Raw genomic sequence first — 18,678 nt, forward strand, 5'->3', positions numbered from 1 at the left:
TAGTTAATAAGCAAAGAGTCAAACAATCTTCAATGAAGTGATAAATCAAAAGGATCCTCGGCAGGAATTACAACTAACTTAATAAAATAGCAACAATGTGTCTATTCTTTCTTATTTCCTGTGTTTTTACTTCTCTACCACGACAGCGAGCTAGACGATAAGAAATATCATCCCGATAAATTCACCACGACCAACTTATTGTGAGTGTTTTTAATCTTCGCCTACGATAAAATGTCCGATATCGTCCCGTCAATATCTGCCACATCATAACAGTCACTTCACACAGCTGCAGTGGAAACACGGGAGGAATATCAGTTGTTCGTTTGTCTTTGCATGAAATACAACCACTGATGGCAAACACCACAGAAGAAGAAGCGTGTTATTCTTCATTCCTCTGATGGAAGTTTGTGTCCGACACAGACTCACCGGATGAACGTTTGAATTCGTGCCGCATGTCGAGTTTGTTACAGAAACGAAAAGTACAAAGACGTCATCTTTGTAAGTGATTCAGTAACATGTCACGGTGTGAACGCATCGGGCTGTGAGGCCGGCGGCTCAGTGAGTTTGGCCTTTAATTAACAGCAACAGATCCTCACTTCAGTCTGCTGGCGATTCATCTCCAGTGAATATTAAAATGAAGCAGATTGTTTCTAAAGAATCACAATGAGGGAGACGTTGATCTGAAACAGGTGAACGTATTTACAACGTCGATGTTTTATTAGTGCGCGAGGAAGACGAGAGACGAGGAATTACGTGCGAGAGTTCACAGGCAGCATGTAAATGATGACGGTTCATCTGTTTTTACATTTTGTATGTTCAACGATTAATGAGATTATGATCTGATCCTACGGAGCAGCACGAACAGTCAGTTACCAGCTGCAGCATGAAAGTGATGAACACATGAACAGTCATGAAATACCTCATTTTCTGAAATGAGTCATTCTGCAGAATAAGAACTTTTACTTTTGTACTTTAAAGTTTTGATTGCAGGACTTTTACTTCTTCCACTGGCTCGTCGACACAGAATAGATTTGTTTGCTGTTGTATCTGCTATTTTATGAAACAATGAATCAATAATGTAATAAAACAAAATGATTTGTGACAGATTTGCAAACAGACCGATGATCAGTTTCTGCTCTGAAGACAAAGAGGAATCTTATCCAGTCCAGATGTGACGGAAGGAAACTCAGTTATAAAAAGAAGTTTTCACTTTGTAGCAGATGCAAACTTCATGAGGATGAAACAAACTCAAATCCTGTCCTGTGTTCAAGTCCACTGCTTTTATTTCATTTTAATTTAAAACACGTTTATGGATCGTGTGTCTCGAGTGTGTTTGACTCAACAGTTCAAAACTATCGCTGCAAAGATCTCGGCTTGTGTTTCGACCAAAAACGTCGAGTCGAGTCGTTTCCGTCTTCCAACATCAAACTAATCACAGCACAGACCTTCAGTCTGAGGACCATCAGAGGTTCTAGAGGTTCATTAAGGAAGGGGGGGGGGGGGTGATCCCGAATCAGCAGCAGGAACAACTGGACCAGTTCTCAAAAGCAGAGACAAGTTCTAGTCCAACAGGACACAAGACCATTCAGGGTCCAACAAGACCAAGACCATTCAGGGTCCAACAAGACCAAGACCATTCAGAGTCCAACAGGACCAAGACCATTCAGAGTCCAACAGGACCAAGACCATTCAGAGTCCAACAAGACCAAGACCATTCAGAGTCCAACAAGACCAAGACCATTCAGAGTCCAACAGGACCAAGACCATTCAGAGTCCAACAAGACCAAGACCATTCAGAGTCCAACAAGACCGAGACCATTCAGAGTCCAACAGGACCGAGACCATTCAGAGTCCAACAGGACCGAGACCATTCAGAGTCCAACAAGACCAAGACCATTCAGAGTCCAACAGGACCAAGACCATTCAGAGTCCAACAGGACCAAGACCATTCAGAGTCCAACAGGACCAAGACCATTCAGAGTCCAACAAGACCGAGACCATTCAGAGTCCAACAGGACCGAGACCATTCAGAGTCCAACAGGACCGAGACCATTCAGAGTCCAACAAGACCAAGACCATTCAGAGTCCAACAGGACCGAGACCATTCAGAGTCCAACAGGACCGAGACCATTCAGAGTCCAACACGACCAAGACCAGTCAGAGTCCAACAAGACACGAGACCATTCAGAGTCCAACAAGACACGAGACCAAGTGGGTCTCAAGACCAGACTGGAGTACTACAGTCCTGGATCCCTGTGTTGAGATCATTTTATTATGAGGTCACAATGAATGAATGTAACTGTGGATCGGTTCATGTCATGGCTGATCCACTTGGTACGTTTTGATGTTGATCAAAACATTTTGTAACAAACAGACATTTTGTAACAAACCCTTTCAAAGGGTCTTAATCTGAGCTGCAGGACGATGAATCAACATGTAAAGATTGAGAGAAGAAGAAGAGAGGTTTGCTGAGAGCATCACTGTACTGACGAACACACAGCTCAGCTTGATCACAAGGAGAACGGTGCGTCTGCTTTATGCAAAGGCTGCCAGGAAGCCATGCATGAATGCTCCTTTAATTTCCAGGAAACTCAGTTAATGAAAAATCTATAAAGTCTACAAGTGACTCCTTCTAAAGCGGAGAAGCCTGAAGGATTGTGTCCACTTCCTTTATTGATTAAACAACATCGCTGTATCAATCAGGACACTTCAGAGAGAAGGAGCCACAGCGATGGAGAAATGCTTTCTGTCGCGGCTATTGAGTCCAAGTATGAGCGGGAAGTTCATGAAGAAATTATGCATTGAAATATTTAATGTTCCACTGAAGATCTAAATGAGACATCAGACGCCCCGCCCACACCGTTTGATTGACAGGTGGTCTGTAACCTCAGTAGAAGAAGAAAAAAGGGAAAAAATCTAAATTTACAACAAAAATACAGCAGATACACCAACAAAAGTTCATCAATTATTTTAGGGTTAAGACGTTAAGAAGTACAGTAGCCTGGAGGTGTCAATCCACCAAACAAAGAACGTTTCTAGAGAGTTAAAGGAAAGACGACCACGTCAACACTCGTTCATGTTGATTATTTAATCTACAGTAAATCAGTTCTTAGATAGAAGTAGAAATGCTTAGTCTACGTAGTTTCACACAAACGAACCACTTTAATTCTTGTGTTCGTCAGACATTCAGCATTAAAGACGTAAAAACAACTGATCGACGAAAGAAATCTGAGTCGACGAAACTGGTTTAACGTTCAGCATCTTTCTGCACCAACAGTCCGACAGTCCCAGCATGCAATGCAGCGAGAACTAAACTGTGTCGCTCTGTCTTCACCTACACGTGCAACCAACAGCTGGATGCTGCAAACACAAAGCTCACACATGTGCTCTAAAGGTTGTCAAGGGGCATTCTGGGAAATGTAGGAACTCCCTAATATGAAGTAGAAACAGGTCGAGAGAAAATCCTCAGAGAAAAGGAAAACGTGGAGGTTGTTGGTTAGAATCTGACACCTTGACCATCTTTTCATGCTACCAATGAGGTGCCGTTGAGCAAGGCAGTGCACCCCCACGCTGCGTCAGTGGACAAGAGGTATCTGATTTATCATGTTTTCCCTTTATGTTCGAAAGAAGCACCAACAGGAGTCGTTATTTCTGCAGAAACACATTTAAAACCAGACAACCTCAAAGGAGCCGGGAGGACGTTTTCCACCTCCAGACGACGCTTGGGCACAAACCTATGGGGACCTGGATGAGTTTAATGCCTTGCTCAAGGGCTCCTCAACAGCACACGTGGCGCCTGAGAAGCTGTGGTGACACCTGACTGCTCATGAAGTCGTCTTTATGCCCCCCCCCCCTCTTCTTCTGGGGCGAGGGGCTCTGGAGGAGGAAGGGATGATGCGTGGAAATCAAAAAATTAGGTCAAAGAAAGTCTGCGGTATGAAGAGTGTGTGTGTGTGTGTGTGTGTGCGTGTGTGTGTGTGTGTGTGTGTGTGTGTGTGGGGGGGGGGGGGGGGGGGGGGGGGGGGGGGTTTCATTCCCTGCCGGCATTTACAGCCTCAGCTCAGCATGTAAATAATGCACCGGGGCTTCTGAACCCCCAACCGACACTTGTTTACATTGGAGCAACTCTGAGCTGGCGGTTTATATAAAGACAGAAAAAAGGAATGTGTGTCACCTTTTATTCCCCCCCCCCCCCCCCCTCTCATTTCTCTCAGATGCAGATTCCTCTGAAAGCTGCAGTGGAAACATTAAAATGCAATGTGTGCGTTTACAGTCAGCTGTTAAAATCTCTTCCTCTCTTCCTCTCCCCCTCTCTCTCTCTCTCTCTCTCTCTCCCTCCCCCCTCTCCCTCCCCCTCTCTCTCTCTCTCTCCCTCCCCCTCTCTCTCTCCATACATGGCTGAGCTCCACCACACTGAGAAAAACAGGGAAATCGCTGCTCGCATGCAGGCAGCTGAAACATGACACTGTGATCCTCTCCAGGCTGAGAGTGCAGTCTGCAGCAATGTGACAGATCAATCTGAGAACCAGGAGGAGGAGGAGGGCGCTAATGAGAAAATCAATACCCAGCATGCATTTCAGCGGAACGTATATGCTCTGATGTTATGGAAAGAATCTGGAATATAATGGAAATCATTCATTCCTCCACGGAGCTCCAGAGAAGCTGCGTGGCTGCAGTGTGTGTGTGTGTGCGTGTGTCATGTGAAAACTGTGTCTGGGAACAGCTGCACTGCTCATGTGCACATATAATGTAAGCAGCATGCAGAGCTCTGCTGAACGGGAGTTTCCAACATGAGAAGAAAGAAAACTTCTTCTTGAGGAATGAGTGAAGTGATGCTGCGACGCGCCACTGGAGCTACAGAAAGACTTTAGTGCTCCTTTAAAAAGGTGTTGATCAGCTGTGATGAGACACCACTGCACTAATTCACAAAATATACGATTCTAATCATTACTGCGCTGTTTTATGTCATTATAAACTGACTCATTTGGACGATTTGGACACTTGTATTGGACATTATTTACTCTTTTTCATCACTTTGTACATCGAGGATCAATGGACTTATTGGGAAAAGTCACTAATTAATGTATGACAGTGTTTGGTGCATTGTAATTATTTTAGGGTTAATATTCTGCTTCATTGGATTTTATCTCTGGAATATTGCTATGACATCTGGTGCTGTGCTTCTGATATTTATGTGAACTTTCTTATATTTTTAATCTCGATGGAGACAGTTTTGATGGTGACACGAGGTGAATATCATAAGAACACAGAACACGAGCAGTCTGTCTCCACTTCACCACATCTCAGCCACTAACAGTCAGTGTGTTCCATAAACATGGACAAATAGGGACTCGAACTTGTGGCACTTCAACACACTTCTTCCTCCCTGCAGTGAAAACTCTGAACCGGTTCCGAGCGACCAGCAAGGGACCCGAACTCTCCACCTCCCCCCAGCAACCCCCCGCAGAGCAGTAGCAGCAAGCGTAGCCGGGCAGAGCCGCCCGAAGCTCGGCGGTGAGATTCAAGAACTCACCCTCGGATAACTCGAGCTCCAGCTCGGCCAGTCTGGTCCGCACCTCCGCAGTCAGCGGCACCGGGTCCCGGTCCGCCATTCCTCCGCAAGAACCCGACTTAAATCTCTGGGTGTCTTTTCTCTCTCCAGGCTTCTTCTTCTGCTCGAAATATCCCCCAAAATATCCAAAGTCAGTCGGACTGAAGAGTCTGCGCGTGCGGCTCTCTGCGCGGCAGCAGCGCTGTCGGCTCCGGGCTGCACACAAAACGGTCAAGCTACGAACAGCACGGCGGCTCTGCTTCCGGTGGTTTTTATTTTAGACAATAAGAGCCGAGTTAACCGTCGCAGTATTTTATTTTTGTTTTTGTGGATCATACTCAAATCAAGCAGGTTGTTCACGTCACGGTGCTTGGTGCTCAGACAGAGTTGATGGACGGTGTTTTTCCTCATGTGTCGGCCATATTATCTGAACCAGAGAATTGTTTTGTTGCTGCTCTTTACTTTCCTTATGACGCAAACTGAAGAAAATGAGCTCCAGTGATGTACTGCTGTTATTGTTATTGTTTGTCATGTGTTTGTTGTGATGCATGATGACAATAAATGATCCTTGAATCAGCGGTGGAAACTCAGTACATTTACAAGTACAATACTTAAGTACAACGTTGGGTATTTACATTTGATGTAACTTTATAATATTTACATCTGAGGTGAGGAGGAGTAGAAGTATACTTCTCACTGTTTGGAAGCCCATCCCCAACAGTAAAATAAAATATAAAAGATGTCATAATTATGACTCTTTATCTCATAATTATTTTTTTTGTTCATAGTTTTGATGAACAGGGATGTGTGAATGTCAGTAATTGTCCTGGAGATATACGAGTAATTTAACATGAACTCTGAACACTAGTTTGACGCTATTTTGAAGACATTTCCACAAAAATATATTAATTCTCATCGTAAATGTAAATAAATCATATATCATATACAGAGAGAGAGATTGATTTGTATTAATAATGTTGATTTCATATTGCATTCGAGAAAACGTTTTTGCTTACAATTTACTTAAGGATCTGGTATATTGGAAACAATATTTTCTGATCGTGTCCGTCTTTCACACAAAAACAAATCCCACATTATTTTTATAAAACCATTTACAAAAGACCAAACATAATGTAGCTGAAGAAGCGGGAACACGAAGCAGAATACAATACACTGACAGAGCTTTTAAACTATGTTTGTTGTTTTTAAAGCAGACACAAGTGTTCAGACCCAGCACTTCCCTTTTTACTCACCAAACCACTCTGATGCTTTTATTTTGAAGGTAAACCAATCCGTCTTCCTGTGTGACGCTCGTTAATTGCTTGTGACTTCATGCAGCTCGCGGGTAGAACTGACTGTAGGCGACGTGATGACAGACTGAGAACATCAATAACTGAACATTGTATTTCATTTTCATCGACTTCTGATACAGTTTTTGTTTTTATCTGGTTTTTGTGGAAAAATTATTTTTTTAAATAAAATAAATAACCATCAGAGGGCGCCAGATGGCATCTATACATCCGTCCGTCCGTCCGTCCGTCCGTCCATCCACCCATCTGTCTGTCTATTGGTGCATAACTCCGCCCACAAATGAACCCTTAATATCTCATGAGAACATATTAAAACCATTAAATTAAAGTGTCAGACTCTACAGTTCCCCTCCAGGTATATTACTGTAGAATTAAGATTGTAGTTTTAGTTTACAGATTTGAAGATAATTAAACATCCAGCAGTTACAGATCAACACGATGACTCATCGTGGGTCTTTCTGTTCGTGTGACCTGATGAACGTTTCTTTTGTCTGTTTTTGGTCTCCACCACAGACTGTAAATAACAACGTGTTCACGGTGGCGTCACCTGTTGATTTGAGGACTGCTTGTTTTGAAGTGTTGAGTTCCACATTTCTGGCCGTCGACATCTTTGATTTTTCCGCAACCAGAAGTGACACGAGAGGGTGGAGCTTAGTACAACCGAACGCTGAATAAGACATTTAGACGATCAAGATGTGACAATTAACTTTCATGAAGTGAAAACACACTGAAAGGGTTAAAGTTCAAAGCATCCCCTGCGTTATGGTCTGTGTGACTCTAAATGGACCATAATGTACTAAATGAACATCATGCTGTATTGAAGAAGACTTGAAACTAGAGATTGAGACATAAACTCATGTTTACAATGTTTACTGAGGTAATAAATCAAGAGAGAAGTAGAGTCATTTTCTATAGACTTCTATACAACCAGAGGAGTCGCCCCCTGGTGGTCACTAGAGAGAATGCAGCTTTAACACGTGAAGCATCTGCTTCACTTTTCTTTAACTTATCATCTTTTGATGTGTGGTTCAAATGTAAAAACGACAGAGATTTCTTTTAAAAACCACATTTCCCAGAAGTCCACTTGTTAGAAGTCTTTCTCTGCCTCTTAAACTCCCTCGTAACACATTTAACACCTGTTCTCTGACCTCAACCATGAGGAGAAAATGTACAGAATCTGTGTTTTCATCACTGCGGGACATTTCATGAAACCATCATCATCATCATCATTACTTTCACATTACTGACTCAGACCTTTCTGCTGCCGGTCAGAGACGAAAGCTTCACTTTGTTCTATTCCTGCCACCTGGAGGCGGTGCAGTATTTATGGGCCGAGTGTAGTTACCGGTGGCGGCTGGTCAACAGAGGGCGCTATAGGGCGCCGCCCCACCTTGAGCCACAACAAATAAAATAAAATAAATAATAATGATAATAAACCATGCAAATTGTCAATATTTGTGTTTTTGAAATATGGAATCACCCAGAAATATGTGTAAAATATGATATCTGTGGTAAATATATGCTTTTCCTGCAATAACTAATAAAGACACACAGTGATCACCACTGTACTTAATAACAGTAACTAATAATATAATAACTAATAAAGACGCACAGTGATCACCACTGTACTTAATAACAGTAACTAATAATATAATAACTAATAAAGACACACAGTGATCACCACTGTACTTAATAACAGTAACTAATAATATAATAACTAATAAAGACGCACAGTGATCACCACTGTACTTAATAACAGTAACTAATAATATAATAACTAATAAAGACACACAGTGATCACCACTGTACTTAATAACAGTAACTAATAATACTAATAACTAATAAAGACACACAGTGATCACCACTGTACTTAATAACAGTAACTAATAATATAATAACTAATAAAGACGCACAGTGATCACCACTGTACTTAATAACAGTAACTAATAATATAATAACTAATAAAGACACACAGTGATCACCACTGTAGAGTGTTTCTCTCTGTAGTCTGTTGAACTGTGTTCTGTGTTCTGTTTATGAGCTCAGGATCCATTTCTACTGGCGGAATGCGATCGTCTTATTTATGAATTATTCGGCTGCAGCGTCCAATCACATGACTGATGAACAATGAGGGGGCGTGTCGGCCGGTAAAACACTTCCTGGAAGTCTGTTCTCCTCCTCCCCCTCTTCCTCTCCTCCTCCCCCTCTTCCTCTCCTCCTCCCCCTCTTCCTCTCCTCCTCCCCCTCTTCCTCTCCTCCTCCTCCTCTTCCCCCCCTCCTCCTCCTCCTCGTGCTGATGAAGGAGCAGCCTCCTCTGTGAACACGCTGCCATCTTGTGGTTCTCACGAGGACTTCAGGCTGAAGATGAGTTCACACGTTTCAATGAAATAAAAATCACCTTAAAAGATCTTTGTTTTCAAACATAGAACAACAATATTCATCATGTTTTGAAGTTTTAAAGTTACGTAAAGTTCTTTATGTGTGTAGCACAACAAGTAATTGCTCACCTCAATAGCAGTCCCTTCAGACTCCACCCCATGCAGTTTGGCTTTAGAGCCCAGCATTCTACTGCAACAGCCAACTGCTTCTTTACAGAACAGGTTAAAGCCAAGCTAGATAAAGGGGGAGTGGTGGGAGCAGTGTTTCTAGACCTAAAGAAAGCCTTCGATACAGTAAATCATTCCATATTAATTACAAAATTGGCCAAATTTAATTTTTCTCCTGACACCCTATGCTGGTTCAAATCCTACCTGGACAATAGAACGCAGTGTGTACAGATCAACGGTGTTTCATCCCCCATCCTCAATTACAGTGTCGGTGTTCCACAGGGCTCTGTGCTTGGTCCTCTTCTTTTCAGCATGTACATTAATGATCTGCCATCAGTATGTGCACGGGTGGATATACAGATGTACGCTGACGACACAGTCATTTTTGTACATGCACCCAACATCAAACAGGCAGCAGACAAACTCACTGAAGAAATGGTCCATGTCACTAAGTGGCTGTCAGACTCTTGCTTACATCTCAATGTGAAAAAAACAGTCTGCATGTTTTTCTCAAAGAGGGTGAATAATATTACAACAGAGCATCCTGTGTACATATCTGGTGAACAGCTTCAGGTGGTCCCTAACTACAAATATCTGGGGATCATTCTTGACTCCACACTCACATACAAAAAACAAGTGAAGCATGTAATGGCAAAAGTCAAGTTTAGTCTACATAATTTCAGATACATACGCAACAACCTCACAACTGAAGCTGCTAAACTGTACTTTCATGCAATGATCCTCCCTCATATCACTTACTGTCTAACCACCTGGTCACACACTCACAACACAACCCTGAAGCCCCTACAGTCCGTCTATAAGCAGGCTATCAAGGTACTTGACATCAAGCCCAGACACTACCACATTTGCAACATCTTGCCCAAATACCATCTTCTGTGTTGGGATAGTCTTGTCAAATTCCATAACAGCTGCTTAACCTTTAAAATTCTTAATGGCCTTGCACCTCCCCCGTTGAGCACTTTCATAACACAAAAGACCAATAGCAGACTAACCAGAGCAACAGCTCGCGGGGACCTAGTGGTCCCAGGCAGGAGAAGCAAGTTCAGCCAGCTATCATACTCTGTCACAGCTTCCGTCACCTGGAACACTCTCCCATCACACATAAGACAGAGCACCACATACAGGTTCTTCACACACAACCTCAAAGCCTGGCTCATTAACAACCAGGTGTGTCAGCACTAACAGTCTCATGCCTGCCATGTCCGTATGTAGCCTGCCTGTCTGCCTGTCTGCCTGTCTGCCTGTCTGCCTGTCTGTCTGTCTGTCTATCTGTCTGTCTGCCTGCCTGCTTGTCTGTCATGTTTGATCCTGTGTCTGCAGGATTGTATTGCACAGCTCTGTTTGCTTGTTTTTGTGTTGTTGTCTTTTTAAACAGTTTTTAAATGTTTAAATGTTTTTAGCGGCTTCTAACACCGTGCCCAGGGACAACGGTTGAAAATTAGCTTTTTTAGCTAACACTGTCACATTTACAGTCATGTTTTTATTAATGTGTGCTGTCGATTAATGTGAACTGTCCCTGTACAAATAAAATCTTAATAATGTAGAACGCAGTAGTATTTACTGTGACTTTTACATTTAAGTGATTCTGTCAATTTTCTTTGAGACATTTTAAGATAAAATAATTTGAAAAGGAGAATTGGAAATCTCACCTTGTTTTTATATATGTTACATGATGTTTTTATTTATTATTTTCATATTAAATAATATATAAATAATATAATATATTTTATATTATTTGACATTGTCGGATTGTTCAGTAAAATGTTAAAATATTTTATGTTAAAATTCAAAATATGGCCAAAAGTATTTGGACCCATTTTAACGCATGAGCATTGTGCGCGTCACTCATTTCATCTTATTTTGAAATAAAAGTGAAACGTCTCTCGTGACGCTGCAGGACGGCTGCAGTCGATGCTTTTAATCTTTTAATCCTCAAAAAATAAAGAAAAGCTGCAGAATGAGCTGAAGCCTGAGAGCACTGAAGCATTTAAAGATACAATTAAATAAATGTATAAAATATAACAATATAACATCTTCTACTTCACCTTTAAAAAGCTGATATAAAAATATTATATATTAATTCAATCTTATGAACAACTAAAGTCCTGATTAGAATTATAAAATATTCATTTATTTTCATGTTAAGTCTTTAATGGCCAGTTCATTTAAATAATGCCAGTTTATAGAGAAAAAAAACGATTTAATTATTTTTTGTTTACCAAATGCTGAGGGGATTTTTTGGATTAAATTTTTCTCAGTCCAGTTTATTTATTTGTATATACATTTTTTTTTACTCCATTCACCTGTAATGTCTCGCAAAATTATGAAAATCAGCACATTTTGGATAAGATAATGCCTCATTTGCATATTTACACAAACTTAAAGTTTCATGGTGATATTGATTATATGAAAGACGTTAAACTGTGTTTGTACTTTAGCTGCAGTTTAACCCACAAAATAAAATAAATTAAAACTCACTCTTGCCAAGATGTATGCATTAACACAGCAACAGTGAAAAATTAGTTCTGCACAAAAATAATTAAATGCATTTATTTTATGTGTACAGTAACTGTCGTATATTTATGTACTTTCAAAGTATTTCATGTTTCAGTATTGTGATATGTCAACCTTATTGCATTCTCTTAACATGTAAATATGTTGAAGGTATATAAACTTCTAAAATATAAAGCATGTTTAATATGCTGAATGAACAGACAGCAGCTCCTCAACAGTGCCTAAATCTTTATTTTTCAGTAAGCTACATTTTTTTCTCCAAATTAGACAGTTTTACATCATGACACAGTAACTTAAATCATCTAGAGCCGACGTGTACGCTGATTCCAGTCTCGATGGAAGAATAGACCCGAAGAAACAAAAACAACTAAATAAAGAAGCCCTCCTGAACACAACCTCCGATTCCACATCTGCTAAAGGTGTCGTTAGGCAAAAAAAACATCTGTCCAAACCCCAAGAGGAAGGAGTCATCGATTGTCCACAGCCGTTAGCTTAGCATAAGAGCGTTAATGAGTTAAACCACAGTGAGTTGATAAAGAGAAGTCTTGTTCCAGTCGGTTGGTGTGCATTCGCTGTTATATCTTTGAGAAACAATAAGATGCAACCCTTCAGGGGGGGGGCAAAATGGAACTGTCAAAACAACAGGCGGACAGGAAGGAAGGAAGCGACCGACAGGCTGATATGAGGCTCCGTGTAGAAGTCCGTGAAAACACGATGGAGGAGAGTCGTGAAGAACTCTCCGCTCCGTCTTTGCCGCCAAAAAAACAAACAAAAAAACCCAAACAGGAGCCCCCCCCCCCCCTTTGGAAAGCGGTACCGTCCAGTCCGAGGTACCGCACTTCAGGGTGTTTTCTTCCGGGTGGGACACTCATTGATCCCACGCATGCACACATTCACAGTTCAGGGAGAAACCGGTTTGTAAATCAGCGTCTCGTGTTCTCAGAAGGTTTCCAAACAAAGCGCTCCTCCAGTCAGTGGCGTCACATTGTGGATCTATCGCCAGTCTCCGATTCGACTTTCAGGAACAAGAAGAAAAATAATGAATCACATCTTCAAAATAATAAAAAATTAAAAAACTAAAGAGAAGTAGAAGCCGGAGGTGGGAGCGCTCAGCTATGTACAGGTTAAACAAACAGAACACGCTGTATAATGGCACAGTTATCGGGTTTCTCTGCACACATCACAATGCAGTCCACGTGTGATCAAACGGTTTAAAACAGGACGTCTCAACATCTTACTGGACTGTATGTGCCAGAAAAGTGTAAAACTAAAACAAACTGATTCCAGTTGAGCGTCTGCTTTCGTCCCCCCCTCCCCAAAAAAAACCCCAAATCATTTGTACATTTATTTCTCAGGAGAGGAAGTCATGAAAGCTGAACATGAAGAAACCCTCAAAACGGAGCAAAAATGTGTCGTCAGCTTTGCAGGTGATTAAAACAACTAAAACAACAAAAACAACCTCCCACCTCGAGTGCGGTCCAGGAGACAAAACTGTGACGTGTCCATCAGGCATCGCTCTGTGTTTTATCTTTTTAAAAGATGGAGAGAAGGAGGCGCCGCTCGTACGGAAGTTCAAACTGACATCGGTGTGAACGACGTGTCGCAGGAATACAGAGAGCTGAAGTTCTGACACGAAATGTTTCTGTTCCTCGTCATCTTTACCGTTTTAGTCAAGTTTCTTTTTTAGCGGTTTGTAGTTTTTCTGTCCATATTCTAAGAGAGACAATAAACGGATAACCGTGAACACCGAGCAGAACTACAACAACCATCACACCCGATCCATATCGATCTCCACCCAACGCCCTTTTCAACACAGATAAACTCAAAATGGTGCTCGTATTCAAACAACTACATCTCCCATGAGTCTTAGCTGTAGCTACCATGTTTGCACTGTCAGGTACCAAAATGTGGCGTAAAATGTCGTGTCTGGTGGGCTCAGATGTATTTGATTCAAGTTAAGTTCTTGTGCTTAGCAAACAAAGACTTCTTTCGTTTAAATGACAAAAACAGGATTTTGAAGTATTAAAAACACAAAAAAGTTTTTGTATTGCTACCGAAACTCGTAGGTATCGTAAAGGCACCGCGATACCGAGCCCCTTTTCATGGTAGCTGTTCTACGCTAACAAAAATGAGCATTTCTCTTCGTTAATGGAACTTGTGATCAACATTAGGTGAAGCTGCTCTTCTACTTTCCCTCCGAGAGCGAGACGACGCGATACAACTCACATGAGAACGATTAGCACTGAGCTGGGCTTGGTTAGCTTAGCATAAAGGACGGGAAACAAGTGGAAACAGCTAGTCAGGCTCCGTCCAAGCATCAAGAATAAGTCGACCAGCACCTCTACAGCTCAATAATCAACATGCATCTCAAAAACTGAAATGTCAAAAAACAACTATTTGTGTTACGTGCTGGAACTGTTTTCTTGCCATTTGTCAAAAGCTGTGTTTGTTTACATCATAAGATTTAGAGGTGTTGGTGGAGGGATCTTTAAACTTTAAACCCACAGAAGTACAACTAGAAAGGACAGTGTAGTTACACGACGAGTACAAAAGAAGATATTGATTGTTGTTAGCTGATATGGTGACAACACACGTCGGTGTTGTACGAGCTAACCGGGAAGGAGATAGCTCGCGAGTTAGCTAGTTTACTAGCTCGTCTTCTCTGGAGCATCGGGGAGTGAGGTGGTCGGGACAGTTAGCTCGCTGTTTGGACTCACTTTCTGCAACCAGTGTAGCATTAGAGCGTGTTGGAATTAGCACGCTAGCTGACTAGCTAGCTGTCCGCTTGTTAGCGTGTTCATTCCAGCACACTTTAGTGCTACACCGGTTACAGAAATCTGGTGAATGTGCTTCCTTTCTTTATGCTAAGCTAACACGCAGCCTGAATCCAACCTCGAGTGGTTCTGATCTTCTAGTCTCACGTAGAAATAAGCGGATTTCCCTCCTTCAATGACGAACCGCTGACGTTAGTACATTAGTTAAAGACACGCATTCATCTTTGAACATGGACAGAAAAATACAAATTAAGTTTCACCATAAACTGAAGAAAGAAACCCTCAAAAAGATGCAGAACTTCAGCTCTCGATCGCGTGAATATCGTCCAACGTTAGATATTGTCCACTTCACGTGGACACGATGCAGTTTTGATTAATACACTGCCGAGTTGCATATGTATCAACACGTCATAATCATCTCGGTATATCGATGTTCAGCGTTAGTGTCATGGTCTACATGAGGATCTCTCCAAACATTAATACTTTTATGTTACATCTACTCTTCTTTAAAGATGTCAAGAACAACCTTGCATTAGCGGCTGCAGCAGTTTGCACATTGACGACTTGTCGTGCTTTTTTCCTTCAGTTTTTAAATTTCTATATTTTTGTGGCAGAAAAAAAAGAAATTACAAATTTGAAGCGTAAACAGTAAAATAACAGAAGAAGCCAGCGCTTTAAAGAGGATGTTGGTGGACACGCAGCTTTGTAAGGTTCATTGATAAGAAGTCAGTACCACAGGCTCTTTCCAATTAGTGCACAGTGAGGGGGGGGGGTAAGGACACACCTGTACACTCAGGTGCATCCGACCACACAGGTACGAAAAGATGGAATGAAAAGACAACAAAAAATGTACAATCAGACAAGCTGCCCTGCAGAGGAGCAGATTTCAACCTCTGCACACAAAACTAAACAGAAATAAAAATATCTCCAAAAGCACAACATTAAGTTTTTTGTGTTTTTTTGTTATATCCTACATCCAGCTCCACAGCGACATTAATAGTTCAACAAGATCAATATATTTTTTTATAATCATTTTAAGGTACCTCTTATATTTTTCTGAGTATTTACAACTGTACAAGCAAAGCACACACTTCAAAGTGCACAGATTTAATACAGTATCGACTAGTTCTGCATTTACACGGTTTGTGTTTTTCCCCCAAAACAACAACCTGAAAACTACAAGAAACAAAAAGACCAAAACCATTCTTTAGCGTACATCTTACACAAAAACAGAAAACGCTGCTAGATTTGTACTCTCTCTCTGTCAGTCTGTCCATTCGTCCTTCCGTCTGTCTGTCAGTCTCTCTCTCTCTCTCTCTCTCTCTGTCCGTCTCTTTGTCTGTCTGTGTCTCTCTTTGTCTCTCTCAGACTTGTGACATCAGACTAAATATTTTCCACGTGTCACGTTTCATTAACATTTCGGGGATTTGTTGTGTGAAAAGAAATAAACTATGCTTGTCTTGTATAAAAGTTAAGGCAAAGTCATTTTCAAGTTTAAATAAAATTCAAGTTTCTCAAACACTGGATGGATTTTCTTTTTTTACATTTTGCGCATATATAAACACACACATCTATCTATCTATATATAGATATATATGTATATACAGATAGATAGATGGATGTGTGTGTATATGTAGAGATCTCGATGCATCTCTATGTATTTTCTTCTCCCTAAAAAGAAAAGCTGATGATATTTCTCATGGAATAATAAACAGCATTGGTTTATAAATAAGTGGATATGGTGCATTTTCATCTCTTTAACCATTTCCACCGATGAGAAAAATAAATAAAAATCGACCATCCGAGTGCATCTCAGTCCTTCAAAAGAATTCCAAAAAAACAAAAATAGGATTTTCTTTTTAGCAAATTTGAGATTTTGCGTCCAAATGAAAAGCAGCTGTGAGACGGAGTTAAAAGCTCTTTGTTTGTTACATGAAGCTTCCCCCTTTCTCCAGGATGGGCTGTTTTCTCTTAGTGGGATTACCCAGAATGCTTCTTGTTGCAGGAAGACTTCGGCGAGACATGCGAGGTCCCGCTTCATGTGGGCTTGCTTCCCCTCAAACAAACGGTGTGTATTGTACAGTGTTCTTGTTTTACGGGTGTTTTGCATCTGAGGTTGAAAAGAGATTAAACCCGAGAACTCGACTGATGATCAGGGAGGAAATAAATCACCTCAAGTCTGGTACGCCCCCTCAAAACCTTTCACGTTCCATAATTGCAGTTTCAGAACTCTTTCACGAACCATTCTTTTTGTATCATGTCGCCAGCAGATTACATTTTTAGAACACAGTAAAACATCCAAGACGTGGCTGGTTATCTGCCACAGTGGCTGCTACAGAAGACAGACCTCCAGACCAAAAGCTGCAATTTTAACTTTCTCCTCCCCTGCTCCCTCACGCCGACAAAGACGGAAAACAGCCGACAAAATGCAGACGAACGGCCGACTAACGGCCGACTAACGGCCGACTAACGGCCGACTAACGGCCTCACTACGTCCCCCAGAAATACGTCCCATTGAGCCTGAATCTGTGTGGTCGCTAAAGCGTTCGCGTCTCCGATCCTGGAGATGTAAAAAGGTTTTTTACACTCTGTGCTTTGAAATTTAACCTCCGTCAGGTGCAAACAACCATGTGCGTTGGCCAATCTCCATACATATAAATACTTTTGATTCGAGATGTTTCTATAGATATATAGATCTATAGAAACAACTCAAATCAAAAGTGTGCAAACTGGAACTCGAGGAAACCGACGAGGGAGCATGCCGACAGAAAAACAACAAGACAACCAGAGTGGTGAAGACTAGATCGACGCTGAGGAAGACGAGGGAGCTGAACATCACCACCCCCCCCCCCCCCCCCGAGGTTTGGATTTCACACGACTGTTTCCTGCTCTCGTCTACGTGTTTAATCCTGAAAAGGATGTTTGGTTCACGCCAGACTCCACTCACGAAATCCCTTTCACGCTCCAACACGTCAGAAAACAACCCAACTCAGCGTTTCTTAAGTAAAACCTTCGACTCAACAGTCTCACTTTCTATGCTTCACAAGCACTCTGTTCAGTGAGAGTCCTCACCGATACAGAACCAGAGCCCAGAATCCAAACCACCGCACGCTCAAACAACTCCTTCAGCAGAAAGGTAAATTAGCATCCGAGCAACGAGCCGCCAAACGAGTCATGTGACTAAACACATCCGTCCTTCAGTGCAGTGTGTTCAACAGGCATCCACAAGGCACAAAGACTCCACTAAAGGCTTCAGCGAGATGATTTGCTTCTGGAAAAACAAATTTGCATTTGTAATTCTTTCCTCTTCCCTTGATTTTCAGAATAAATTCCCTTTTTTTCTTCCCCGCTTCAGTTGCTATCATCTAATTTTACCTGCGAGTCTGAAAACCCCCGCTGACAGTGCAAATGAAGTTCTGTGGATGTAAATCAAGTGTTCCTTAAATATAAAGATGAGCATCGGGGTTCTAGCACCAGATCTCTGCACCAAAACTGTGAACTCGTGCCGCTTTTTTTGGTGAACTTCACGCAGGAGACTTTAACACTCTTTTGTCACGTCCATTGTTAAGCGGCCATTGTTCATCGTCCCAGCTTTGAATTAGTTTGACAGTATGTGCCTGCTGAGAAGTTTCATTCCAGTTTTTTTTCGTAAATAGGTTTCGTTAAAGGAGAGCGTGCTCCACTTTTCCCATAAAATGCCAAGAAAATGTAGCCCCCCCCCCCCCCCCCGATTAAACGTCTTTTTGAGCAGCTCAACAGAAACACCGTCCACCTCATCTGTTTTCCGCGAGCCGCTATTGTCCGACGCTTAAAAACAACAACAAACCAGCGCTGACATCACATCACGGCCGTTAGACAAGCTATGCAACACAGCTAGCCAGTTAGCATTGTTAGCAAACAGTAAAAACAACACAGCAGAGGGAGGTGATTCTTTACAGAGAAGAAGAAATCGCAAAAGTCAT

The 18,678-nt window shown here is 41.7% G+C and overlaps 1 protein-coding gene across 4 annotated transcripts in view; it reads right to left on the reverse strand.

The window, feature by feature from the left end:
- Nucleotides 1-5,802, reverse strand: part of LOC306789336 (disco-interacting protein 2 homolog C) — a 127,170-nt gene extending 121,368 nt beyond the window's left edge. For 3 of the 4 annotated variants that reach the window (XM_079285239.1, XM_079285237.1, XM_079285238.1), the window contains exon 1: nucleotides 5,534-5,740. In XM_079285239.1, the coding sequence (XP_079141365.1) occupies nucleotides 5,534-5,612 (79 nt within the window). In that variant the 5' untranslated portion in view covers nucleotides 5,613-5,740. Of the gene's footprint in view, nucleotides 1-5,533 lie in introns of all 4 variants that reach the window. The other variant, XM_079285241.1, reaches the window with a different exon arrangement.
- Nucleotides 5,803-18,678: the final 12,876 nt, after the last annotated feature.

The sequence above is a fragment of the Melanostigma gelatinosum genome (genome assembly GCF_949748355.1).
Source record: "Melanostigma gelatinosum genome assembly, chromosome: 15".
Lineage (NCBI taxonomy): Eukaryota > Metazoa > Chordata > Actinopteri > Perciformes > Zoarcidae > Melanostigma > Melanostigma gelatinosum.